The following is a 13,872-nucleotide window of genomic DNA, read 5'->3' on the forward strand; positions in this document are numbered from 1 at the left end:
GTACAACTGCCAAATGTCTCTTTGGGGATCAGTCAGTCATTTCCTCAGCCTGTCATTTATGCTTGCCTTGGAAGTTGATGTCTGAGCGATCACAGAGCATTCCCACTCCCAAAACAGAACCTATCAAAACTGTTATGCTGACATGACCACTGGACAAGTTCCAGGCTGTGCACAGTTCCTGGCTAGCATGGGAGCCTCCTTTATACATGGTTTGTAACAACATGGGAGGGATGCATATTGCTGCCAAAGCCTCAACGGGGTTAATTTAAAAATATGTGTGTTTTCATATTGAAGGGAGGAAAGAGATAGGAATTCACTTTCTATATTTGCTGAATTGCAGCTATATACTGTTATGAGCCAGCAACTGTCAATTAAGAGCCTGCATGAATACGGACTTTACAAACTGCAGATTCATCCCCACACTTGATTGAGAATGGCAGCCCAAGCAGTGACAGTAAGCCGCCATCTCACTTTAAGCCAGGGTTAACCAGTAGTGTCAATTTAGCCCAGGATTCACACCTGATGAACTCAAGACAGGGTAGTTACAGACAGCCTCTGTCTGAAGTCTCTACTCCCCAAGGACCAGTGCAGAAATACCACCAAGGGCTTTTAATGGTATCAGACACGGCCTAAAGGTAAGATAACACCACCACCACCACCCCACGTACAGAATCTTACCAGACTGGCAGCTGAATCTTAAACCAACACTGTCAACGGGACAGTGTCTAACTCCACCACACCTGAGGGGAGCAGGCAACATAGGGGGAGCAGGGCATATTGCATTCTGCCCTTCAACACTTCACCATATCACTCACTACTCTTGCCTGGGACCTAGGTGCTACCCAGTCAAACAAATGCTGCAATGCAGTAGCGCTATCTTGCATCCCATGAGCAGAGCAACACATGGTATATATGTGATGGCTGCTGGAGTGCGTGCCCTGGGCTGCTGGCTCACATATTGGGAGAGGGCAACTAAATGAAAGACCCAGGCCAACCAAAAAGCAAGGATTGTTCTGCCAATGCACCAGGTCCTAAGGATAGGAGCAGCACGGGGTGAAGAGGGACTGCCAGACATAGCCTCATTCTGCCTCATGATACTGGAAGACCTGGCCATATTGATTGGGGCTCAACTTTGTCTTAGAATCGCATAAGGCATCCAATGATGAAGGCAGTTATTTTTTGCACAGGATCTAAATCTCTTGATTTGTACTAAAATGAAAAGTAGTATGAATGTGAAATTTGAAAAATTGGGACTAAAAACCACTATCCTAGAAATATAGCCTGTTCATACAATTTATTATTAGCTTTATGATATGCTTAGTAGTGTACAGACATAGTGTCATGGTTAAAAGTGTGAGCAGGGAACTTCCTAGTTTAAAATCTTACCTCAGCCATGAATTTACAACATGGCCTCAGTACTATATGCAAAAGACCATATAAAGTTTATCATCACACTAAAAGCTGTGTTCTCCAAGATAATTGTATTTGATATTAATTTTATTTATTGTAATATTTTCAAATGTTGATTACTTGGATAAACAACTAACAATTGTTGCTAAATACCTCCATGTTTATGAGAATACAACTTGATATTGACTATAATGCAGTTAAAATCATTTGAGATAAATGTCAAATGCACACACACACAGTACAACAAAATAGTTTCTTAAAGTTGCGGTAGATATGTCCTTCTATTTTATTGAGCACTGTAGGATTGGATACGGAACTGTGCTCAGCAGCCCCTAGCATGACCTTCCAAAAGGTTGGGAGACCCTCTGTAACATCATGGGAGGTGGGCTAGGGGCTGCAAGGGAATGGAGGGAAATCAAGTGAAAACTGCCACCACCCCTTCCCTTCCTTCAACAGGAAACCTTTGCTGGATTCCAGTTTCTCCACAAATGGAAGGAGCCCTTCCATTGAAATTGTGACTTTCTTGTGTACAGTTTTCTTGCAAATTTTAATACTTAACCAAACCTTCATTGCACTCTGCAAGCATAACCTACTGAACTAATTATTTAAGCCAAAGTAACAGGTATTGGTTCCAGCTTGAACAAAATGCAGATTTCCCATAGGGATAACGATGCTTTCATTTCATATATTGTTGGCTCCTTTGTGCTTTCTATTGTTTCCTTTTCACAAGGCTGCTTGGAGGTTTTATGCTACTGATTGCAGACGAACAAACCTGACAGCCACTTGGCGATATTATGAAAGTATTCTTCCATCCCTCAGGCATGTATCAGTGCTACGAATGACACAAAAAAGCCCTGACTTGTATTGGTATACTAATATGCTTTTCTTTTCTGTTTCATCCCCTGCTCCCTCTTGCCTTTATTTCCCTTTCTTTATCATATATCCTGCATGTAGTGTGTATGGCGTAGTTATGCGGCTGATGAAAAATCCGTTTCCATTGCTACCTGGAAGCCTCATTTGAAGGCCTTGCATACCTGCAGCCCAACAAAGTAGGTAAAAATTTGGCAGTTGGTGCTGTACTTGATGTCTGTTTTGAGCTTATAAAAATCAGTGTGTGGTTTTGTCTCCCCCCCTCCCCCCTTTTAATACCATTCATTAAGGAACTTAGGTAGCAAACTGGGGCAATTACACATCTTCCAAACATAATGACAAATCGGATTCCCATTTTCTTTTGTTTCTGAGCCATTATTACAACAAAGCAATAAAATATTTTTTCCGCCACCAGGTCCTCAAAACCCTGCTGGAAGTTAATCTTCTAATAGCATCTAGGCAAAATATTACCTGTGTTGGACTCAGTTAATGCTAATTCATCCTACTTCACATGGTTGGTGATATATTATTCCAATCTCTAGGGCACCACATTGGCTACCCCTACATTATTTATTGTCAATTTCTAGCAGCTTAGACCTGCTGACTTCCATTGGTTTCTCTCAATCTAATTGTGCTTAGAGTTAGAAGAAAAAGCAGGCATAAAAACAGCATGTAGGTCAAAGGGCCACACTAATTTATACCAGCAGAGGATTTGTCTTGTACTATTCAGACTAGGAAAAGACTGAATGAAACCCAACCAACTGGTTAATTCACCACAATCAATTTGCTGCTGCTTTCAGTTTGCAATACTGTGCTTTTTGCATAAAGCTGCTGTGTTTTTCTTTTTCTTTGTAATAAACAGAAGCTTAAATGTCACCATGTTATCCTTATTGTCAATTACATTCCACATGTTTCCTCTTCCTGTGAGAAACCTGTGTAGGAGGGTGTTAGTAATAAAACTGATAAGACTGTTCCTCATTCCCATTAGATGGGTCATACTGATATGAATCCTAGGAAACATCTATTTTCAGTGGGAGAGAAATGTGTAGCTTTCTACTTCTATGTGTAATGGAAATGCAGATAACAATATCATTTCGTCATATATGTTCCTTGTTAGATAATCATAGTTGACAAAGAGACAGCCCCTATTCATTTGAGGGCAGAATTTGGTTGGGAGAAACATGCCTATTGAAGCAGAAATTCCATAATAAAAGAATCATCAAAATACTGCTTTTTAATTACAAACATACACGACGTAACAGTATCAATTGGACATCCTTCTAGGAATTATGACAACAAAATTATGCTTGTATTATTTACCTTAGAAAGTGTTTTCCAGAAGAAAGTTCTAGAAGTTTGGGATGGATTCTAGCATGTTTTCATATGGCACAGCAATTCTTGTTATTTCTTTTGCTTTAAAAATTGTCACCAAACCATTTTGAGCTGTAAGACTAAGTGAAGATGGAAAACAAATAGATTCTGAACAAGAATCCTATACACTCCTAAACTCCTTACTCTCTCCTCTAGAGCTGAGACTTTGGTGTGTACTACCTTTCTTACAGAAGGGAACTGAAAGTTATGTGGAGTTCTCAAGATCCACTTGTTGTGGCTAAACTATAATTGTTACTGCTATTTTGCCTAACAACAATAAAATATGGGGCAGACATACAACTGTTTAAAAAGACAAAGAGTGGCAGAGAAAGATTACATTTCAGTCTAGTTTGTCTTCTCTTCCATTTTCCCCACTTGGGTGGGCACAGAAAGCTGATTTGTAAATTTAATCTAATTGGCAGGCACAAGGCTCATGACTGCTCCATTGGAACTCCTAAAAGCTTCAAAATAAAAAAATATTTTGTTCTCAGAGGCCAGAAATGTTGATTTTAATTGTATTTTAGACAATCACTGTTTAGACTTAAGAGTTATCTAACTTATGTAAACAGTTAAGTCATAGTCTGACTAAATATATTACAGTACACTTCTGGCCAAGGAACATAGCTGCCAAGTTTTCCCTTTTCTCGCGAGGAAGCCTATTCAGCATTAGGGGATTTCCCTTAAAAAAAGGGAGAACTTGGCAGCTATGCCAAGGAAAAATATTATCTGACATCAGTCCTCTGTGTGACATCTCAGGTCCCAATTATTAAGTCAAATGTGCTCCATTAAAGCAGATATCTTCATCTAATTAGCCTACAGCTTTCTGTTATCTGTATAGCAGCACCTGCATTTTGCCTAAATAAGTGCTTTGCCAACTCATTCAATAATTGTATGTACTAAGCGCATTTAGCATACCTTGAGGTGCTGTTGAAATATTTTTTCTGATATCACTGTAGTTGTATTAGGCCCTGCTTGAATGTTTTGTGTTTTCTGTATTAATTGCTATTATTAAATGTATTCATTTGATTAACACAGCCAGCTGTGATATAGCGTTTATCTAATAATGTCTGTAACCACATCATAATCGGTACTGCCAGCATAACGAATTTCTTTCTTCCCCAAACTTTCTCTCTTCCGTTCTCTGACACCTTAAGGAAAGAACAAGGGGAAACATCTAGCAGGTTTGTGGTGTTTCTATTCATATAGTTTTAAAAATAAAAAAAATGTTGTTTGAGAATGGGTGCAGATCTCTGTGAATGCACATTCCAAATATATTGGCACAGTATTGACTAAAAAAGCCCATGCTCGGATCCAGTAATGGGAAGGATTTAAGTACAGAATTCTAATTTTTCTAGACATAATAATATTGTGAGAACAGAATACAGCTCAGTATCATCCACAGATGCCTAGCAACATTTGCATATTTAATAATGGATTCTGCAGGAGTATGAACCTAGCACTACACTTCAATGGATAACAGAGTGATTGATCAAGACTTGAAAGACATCTGTCTCTTACTATCCAGGATAATGAATTAGGGCTAGATTAATCTTCCCTTGTGACAAATGAAAACACCTCTTAGAAACATCAGTAATTAGGTATTTCAGCTATTTATAAACTACTTAAACAAACAAGCAAACAGTCTGAAGAAGGAGGGTGATGCCTTGTATATGATGGTTTTCCCCAGTACTGTACAGCTTTTTAAATTGACACTTCTGAATATAAATTCAAAAATAATTTGGTTATTTAATAATTTAAATCAAAGGTCTTTCCATATCTATACAACATTGTTAAATCTGTTAAAGTCCTAGCCACAATTTCTAAACTATGATTTTAAAAAGCCTATCTTGTTTTGAATGTATCATAAGTTGTAGCTTCTTGATTTAATAAAATTTGTTCATTATATTAAAAACAGGGCAGAATTTAGTTTAATATCTGTTGATTCCAGCTCAATTTTTAAATGAACTCAATGTTTCATGTGAAAAATTGGTTAATCAAAATAAACCTGGAATATTAAACTGAGACTTTTAAGGAACTGGCATGGGAATTGGCTATGAGTTAACTCCATTGCTAAGCTGGTGTTCTTATATGTTAGACTCTCTTAAAATACTGGGCAGAGCATATGATGTGGCACCACAGATACACATGTAGGGGTAGCTTGTGTGAAAGGACTATCATTTTAAATAGCTTTGTCCTTGATATATAAGCTTTAGGGGTGATGTAGTCCAGTAAGTCCACCTTCCTCTATGCTTGCTTTGCGTCAGAAATAGAATGACTTAACTGTTTCAGTGCACTGACAACCAGAAAGGAATTACACAACACATTTTCCAATTTAGAAGGAAGACGGAGGAAAACTAAAATAACACCCTAGGCTGCAAACACACCATACATTTAAAGCACGTGGCTTCTCCCAAATAATCCTGGGAACTGTAGTTTATCCTTCTCAGGGTTAAATTCCCTTAACAAACTACAGTTCCCAAGATTCAGGGGAAAGTCGTGTGCTTTAAATGTACCTATGGTGCATACATAGCCTCAGCTACCACTAAGCAAGACCAAGCTGGCGTAAGACATGTACTCTAGCACAGCAAGAGCTGCAAGTAAAATTTAAAAATCTTGGTGGATTTATATTAGTTTTATTCAAAATTTCAATTAAATCTGCATTAATTTACTTACAAGAAAGACTAGTACTGAAGAATAAAGTATACTTACTTTAGATGATGCACAAGTGTTGCAGAATATCATCTTAGAAGAAGATTCATCCTTATCTCTCACACAGGAGGGAATGTCTCCTTTCAGGTGACATTTGACGTTTGTTTTTATATACCTGAATTAACAAGCATGAAAACATTTTTTAAATCCACTGACTGATTATTTGGAAGCACCTTTTTAATCAATCAAATATGCTAATTTATCATTTTTAACCAGTCAATTGACTTAACATTATGGCCCTACTTATCATATTTGTAGGGTTTAGAGTTACACAACATTTTAAAACACCAACTGACATAACTTTTAACTAAATAGTGTAGTTGTGATTGATTAAAATACTACGTATATGACTAAAACCTGAATGGTGGATGAACGTTTTCACACACTTTGAGTTATGTCATTGTCATAACCCCCAGATCCATACCTTCTGCATATTCACTCCTATTGCTGTCTAAACTCACAGAGGCAAACATCATTTGATAATCCTAACAACCACACAAACTGACTGCCTAGAGAGTGGGACCATGCTGGGTAGGCTGCTGTCATTTCAAATTTCCCTGCAGGTGAACATGCCACTATTCTATATTATAAGAGAATAGACATCTGGTTTTGAGGGTGGGAAGGGAATTTTGAAGGATCCCATTATATGAAGCAATATAAACACTGTCAGGCATTTGTGCACTGGCAGGATTTCTGATGTAAGTAGGGTCCACATAATAAAAATCGAAGGCCAAGGTCCTATTTTCAACAGTGACTGGAAAAGTATCTCTGGAAGATCACAATCACAGCATGAAGGTTGCCCCTTACATTTGGTAATCAAAAGTATGTTGCCTCTGAACATGGTTCCATTTAACTATCATGCTTAATAGCCAGAGATGTGCCTATTTTTATATCTAAATTTGTATGATTTTTTAAAAGCATCTAAGGCAATTCATAAAGCACTTTCACTGTGACTCAATTCCACACTGGTCTAGTAATGTTTGTACAGTATGTCAGAAATACATAAGCAAGGTGAATGGCCCTTCTCACATGAACCTCATCCACCTTGAGATCCCAAGATCTCTATCCCAAGACATAAGAGACAAGTTAGAACCTCTTTGTTTTACTTTTGGGCTTGCACTTTTCCTCTTTTTTCAACATGGCCAATGATTGGGATAATGGGAATTGTAGTCACATCTTGAAGGCCATAACATCTCCACCCCTCCTCTATTTCTTAAAGCAATTTTAGTCATCTACGGCTCTTAATGTACTGGTAAGGTATACTGCAAATACAAGATCAAAGTTGCCTTCGATACATTACTCCAAATGTGAAATGCATTACTTAAAAAGGAGGCTATGGACCATCAAAGGGAAACTGCATATGCAGTCAGAACTCTCCCACTGCTGATTAGAGAAAGCAAATGTTCTCCTTTTGTGTAGGAATTGGTTGTTCCATCACCAGCAACAGGAATCCTGTTATACTCTGGATCCCAGTCAGAAATTTCAAGGTTGGGTGAGAGCCACTTCTAACAGCTGCCAGAACCAATTTCATATTGTTCTCTTTCACATGTCCTCCTAGTGGTGCAGCAATAAAACTGCTAGCACATTTGCAAAGTTTAGCAGGGTTCAGTATGGTTACAAGTTGGATAGGGGAACACTTGTTGAGATTCCTGCATTGCAAGCAGATGGCTATAGTTGATCCTTGGGGTCACTTCCAACTGTACAATTCCATGATTCTATGTATATAATTAGCCTGACTGCTAATACACATTTACAGTGGTACCTCAGTTTACAAACACAATTGGTTCTGGAAGTCTGTACTTAACCTGAAGCATACTTAACCTGAAGCGAACTTTCCCATTGAAAGTAATGGAAAGTGGATTAATCCATTCCAGACAGGTCCGCGGAGTACTTAAACTGAAAATACTCAAACCGAGGCGTACTTAAACCGAGGTGTGACTGTAATCCATTGTCTAGAAGTAAATAAAACTGATATATAAACGAAACTTGGTCAGCACTGTTGCCACACTCAAGTTACTACCATAACTATTAAAAACTAAAACAGTTTTTAAGATATTACAAAAGGCCTGTGGAATTTACTCACAAACCTCCCACTAATTTTCACGGAGTTAATATTTAAGATATTTCAAGATCTTGAAGCATCTTTTTGCCAGGCTTCCTCAACCTTCACCCTCCAGACTTTTTTTGGCCTACAACTCCCATGATCCCTAGCTAGCGGGACCAGTGGTCAGGGATGATGGGAACTGTAGTCTGAAAAACATCAGGGCCGAGGTTGAGGAAGCCTGATCTTTGCTATGACTAGACCCAGCTCAACAAATATAAACTTACTCATTCACATTCATATAAACATATACACTTGAAAAATAAGAAAGAAATACAAGACTACCGTAGAGATAAGAGACATTCATAAGAAAATAAGGTTTAATAAAAGGCATCACCGTTCTTAGTTTGTATTAGCTATCATACTTTAGGTACAGGAGTAGACAATCTTTTTGCTGTTGAAGACTGCAGTCCCTTGGGGGTAAGGGACTGCATACCACGAGCCATTTGTGAGGCCAGAGTTGGTTAGGTGAGGCTCCCACCCTTTCCTTTCCTGTCACCCACTTTACCCCCCATTTCCTCCCTTCTTGCCACCTGCATGAAATTAGGCCAAGAGACACAGGTGGCCCACATCTGCTTTAGGACCAATGTAACAACCATATAGCTATTGTAAATATGACTTCAGCATTTTAAAATCAACACTTCAGCTGGCATCCTAGGCTGAGTATTATTTATTTTCTGTATTGCATATTTCAATATACAATATTTTCTCATTTAACTGACAACATACCCATGTTAAAGGTTCAGAAATTGTTGGTCATCCAAAGCCGCAAAGTAGGCATAATGAGACTTAAGCTCCCAAGCCAGTGATCCACAGAGGGTGGGACCTTCTTGTGGTGAATCAGTAGCCCATATTTCCTAGTAGCTCTTAAAGTGTGGCCTACATATATCAGCCTACATCACTTATAATCTGATACTTTGCATTAACTGATAATATAATTGCAACATACTGTGGTGCATTTTCAGCTACTGAAAGTTAAATTCCTGCTTCAAATTTTCTTCATGGCAGCTGCTCTGTTTAGCAATTCTCCTTTGGGTTGAGTAGCTGCTGAATATTCCTGATAACTGCTTTTAGAGTGTGGAGGCAGATCATGTAGTGGGGATATTCTTATGGTAAGCATAAGTGACTTGCTCTGTGGTACTTAATGGTGCCAGCGTCACTTGGGTAGCCATGTCTTGAGATGCTGTTCTCAGCCAGTGTGCAGGAATATCTATGCCCAAGGACGAGGTACCATTTTTAACCTAAGGGCCATGTTTGCTCATGGACAACCTTCTGCCACTGGTGTTTGGGACAAGAAAAAAGTAAGTGGAGTAATGTACAGTGATACCTCGACTTACAAATAACTCTACTTACGAATGTTTCTACTTATGAACGGAGCTCCTTCCGCCATCTTGGATGCGGTTTAGATAGGATTTTTTCGACTTACGAATTTTTAGATAGGGTTGCTTCGACTTACGAATTTTTTCTCCCAATGCATTCCTATGGGATTCGACTTACAAATTTCTTCAACTTACGAATGTGCGTTCGGAACGCATTAAATTCGTAAGTAGAGGTACCACTGTATGTGTCTCTTCTTACTTTTGTATGATACATTCCAGCCACACAAAACTCAGAGGCTGGAACACATTCCAGGCAGGCAAAAACACTCAAAGGGAGACATGAAGCAGGGCAGATGAGGTGTGGCTTGGGGAGAACAGGTATGGTCTAGCAATGGGATGTGCCCTGAGAAGAGTCCTGAGAGCCAGACAGGGGGACCTGCAGGGCCACATTCAGCTTCTATGCCTCTGGGTCCTCACCTATGATGTAGAGTTTAGTCTTTTAATAAACAAATCAGCATTAATATTAACAGGCAAAAATAATAATAATAAGTATAAGTAACAAGGCAGTAATATTGATATTATGGGCTGTATCCAATTGTTTCCCATGCAGCCCCTCTAAATCTGATTTAGGGGATTGAGGGCCTCTCCAGAGCAGATCTGGGAGTGGTGCAGCGGGGAGGGGAAACAGCTGAAAATGGATTCCTTCCTGTTCTGCTGACAGAAGCTTTATCATCAAGGAACACCAACTAAGAATACAACCTTAAGCAATGTTAACACTTAACTGATGTGTTTTAAATTCTATTTTTAAATGAACTATATTTTAGATTTTCTCTGTTTTGCTAGGTGTTGCATATTTATGACTGTGACTATCAAATAAGTTTCCCTTTTAATGGAAAAATTGCACAAACTATTGAGCATAATATACATTGTCAGTTGCACTTCAGTTTACTTTTTTTGGAAACTGAGGTGAAGTACAATATATTTTGTACTGACCATGAGTAAACAACAATTTCTACACATTTCAATTAAAATTTGTTGTTCACAAGAAGCTTTGCTTAAAGGATAGCTTGACATATAACCTACATAAGATCGCTGAAAGCTTAAATAGGCTATCAATTACTTAGGGCTGTCAGCAGAGAAATGAATTTTACTCCATTAGGAAGATGGGCTTTTACTATTCTGTTATATTGTAGCAGTATATTCTGATCCTGAACCTGCCTTTGGATATACATTGTAGGAGTTTTGTCTTAGATGAATGTTCAGTACGTTTGACTGTCATTTCCAGATACATTTTGTTATAATCACAATTCTGACCTCTGTTTGACACAGCAATCTTACATTTTACAATTGGCTTGTAAATTTAAAACAAAAACAAAAACGGTAGTGGTCTGACTTGCCTAACACGGAAAACCTAACCCCTTTCCTCACATGGAATGCTTAGTAATATGATCCTCTATTTCCCCTCACTCCTAGTAAGCTTTATAGTAATAAACAGAAGCTCTTCAGGATGTACACCTCTCGGAAACATAGGTACCCAGCATCCTGTCTATTCACATGATATTTGGGAATGCCAACTAACATCAGGTGCATGAAGAGTTTATTTCCCCGTCTTAATGCTTTACAGTTTTTACTCTTCAAAGGGTTCTTCATTATTTGGCTGGGTCGCCCACTACAATTGCTTGTAATTTTCCTTGTTGCTTGCTGCCTGCAATTATATACCAAAATAGCCACGCACAAAGAAATTGCCTCTTATGATTTGTGTAGAAATAATCTAAATATTCCACACAATGGGACAAGTGTGGTGTTGCAGTGCCTTAGTTTAAGACTATTTGTGCTCTTCTGTTTGATATGCTTGAGCTAAGAAATAGTTATGAATTATTCTAATAACTAAGTTTTCCTGAGCCAATATGATTTTTGCAATAGTGGTGTTTGATGTTTCCACATTGTTTGGTTGTAAAGTTAGGTAGCTATAATCACAGACCACTTGCAAAGCAATTACAGTAGTAGATGCTTTGTACTTCTGAAGAGTCATTGTGGCCTAGCTTGTGGGGACTGTGGTAGGTGAAGTGCAGTGTACAGTGTGCAGAACTGCATGTTAAAACAGTTGTTTACTCCAACTGGAATCTCTTGACCTCTTTGCCATTTAACCAAAAATATTAATTACTATTTTTGAATCTCAAGGGGGAAATCCCCAGTTCCCTGCCAAAAGGGGGAGGGGAGTACATCAAGTTTCTGAGGAGTGGTATCAAATCAAAATGATTCTTGATTTTTAAAAAAATCAATAAAGTAAGAATTCATTGTTGGCATGTGTCTGTCTCGGGAGATAATGGAAGAGTGCCTTCAGGCGTAAAGTCAAACTGCTGGAGAGTTATAGCGCCTGCTGTGGCTGTAGAGAATGATACAGGAGATACATGTTTTATTGCCAGTGGGGCAGAAAAAGGCACCTGGTTTTGCACATGCAAATTGCTTATAGCAGTTATAAATCTATGAGAAGGCAATGACTGGGAACAAAATTTGATCAATGTCATTCTGTAGAACTTGGAAATGCACTTTGTGCATGATAACTGCTTTATGGATTTGGTCCTAAGGTCTAATTCATACACTGAATGAGGGGCAGAGTACGTGCTTTAAAACATATCATTATGGATACTGCTCCACATGCACAGCAAACCATGTAAATATAACCCTATGTAGTTCTAGGAGGTTTTCATCACACCATTGCAGCCCCTCAGTTTTGTGATTTCCGATTATGTGTTTAAAAGGTGGAACAACAGAGCAACGTCTCTACATAGCTGCATTTTCAGTGAGTGAATCAGGTCGTCTGAGCCTACTTACATCTTCTATCCCACAAATGTTGATGATAATTCAGTAAAATTATTGTTATTATTAGTAGTACTAGTAGTATTTTCATTTATTACCCACCCTTTACCCTAAGGTCCCCGGGTGGATTACAGCAACTAAAACATACAGTAATGTTAAAAACAGTTAAAAACAGCTTACAATCACATACCCCCCAAAAAATCTCGGCAGTTTTCCTGTGTAGCTCTGCTATGATACCACAGTGACCTCTACTGTTGCCAACAGATATAGGAAAAAGCAGAAAAATACAGAACTCACAAAAACATGGCAGTGTGTAGATACAGGAGTAAAATATAACAAAAGAAAAAAGCAATCAAGGCATTTGGACGGGAAAAAGAACTAGATCTAGTGACTTGAAACAATAGTCAGAATAATATCCAGATCTATCAATTGTCCTACTTTTTTGTAGGAGATACCCAGTTATATTGTTGATCTGCCTTCATTGGTCTTATATTTATCTGTTTCTGATTGCCATTTCTGTTTGCATAACTCTCTACCACAGTTCAGTCTCCAGCTTTCAAGCAATATTTATTATAATTATACCTATCAAGCATAACCTTGGGACAGTTGGCGAGGGAAGAATAAAACAAAGTATATAACCTGAGCTATATGTAGGCAGTAGTGTTTGGAAAAAAGAAGAAGGAACAGAGTATAAATACAAAAAATACAATAGGCTAATGACCCGCAGGATCCCTTCCAACTGTACAATTCTATTATTGTTCCATCAAGACAAACATTTTGGTTTCCCTCACAGAGCATTCCTCCCCCTATGTCCTATTCTGGGGGTTCTCCTGACACCCTCATAGCCAACATGGGGAAGGGGGGAGGAAAGCTTCATTGAACAAATGGATATCCTTGTGTAGAGTTTCTGCTGATGTGATTCTTTAGTTGAATCTTGCCCAATAGTTAAGGGGAATGACCTGTTATAAGAACCAAAGGGATTTTTAAAAATGCACTTTTATGGTTAAGCAGGGAGATTAGATTAAGACAGTTCTGGAAACAAGTACTCTCTCAGCAACTAAGAACTTTTTTATACAATGTTTCTAATATTAAATTGTTGTAATATGATTTTAGTATTACCTCCATTTGTCCAGCATGTGCTTGTTTGTTGCATATGATCTCCTGCCTGTTCTCTGCTTGCACTGGGGATAATATGTACTAAGTTGCATGTGCAGTTTTTATTATTATCTATAAACATCATAACAACGGTGCCTCATAATTTCATTTTATATT

The 13,872-nt window shown here is 38.3% G+C and overlaps 1 protein-coding gene across 1 annotated transcript in view; it reads left to right on the plus strand.

Moving 5' to 3' along the window:
• Positions 1 to 13,872, plus strand: part of KCNQ5 (potassium voltage-gated channel subfamily Q member 5) — a 274,517-nt gene that overhangs the window by 246,769 nt on the left and 13,876 nt on the right. The window contains exons 8-9 of the mRNA XM_035109615.2: positions 2,365 to 2,459; positions 4,806 to 4,832. Of these exons, the coding sequence (XP_034965506.1) occupies positions 2,365 to 2,459; positions 4,806 to 4,832 (122 nt within the window). The remainder of the gene's footprint in view (positions 1 to 2,364; positions 2,460 to 4,805; positions 4,833 to 13,872) is intronic.

The sequence above is a fragment of the Zootoca vivipara genome, chromosome 3 (genome assembly GCF_963506605.1).
Source record: "Zootoca vivipara chromosome 3, rZooViv1.1, whole genome shotgun sequence".
In the NCBI taxonomy this organism is placed as follows: Eukaryota; Metazoa; Chordata; class Lepidosauria; order Squamata; family Lacertidae; genus Zootoca; species Zootoca vivipara.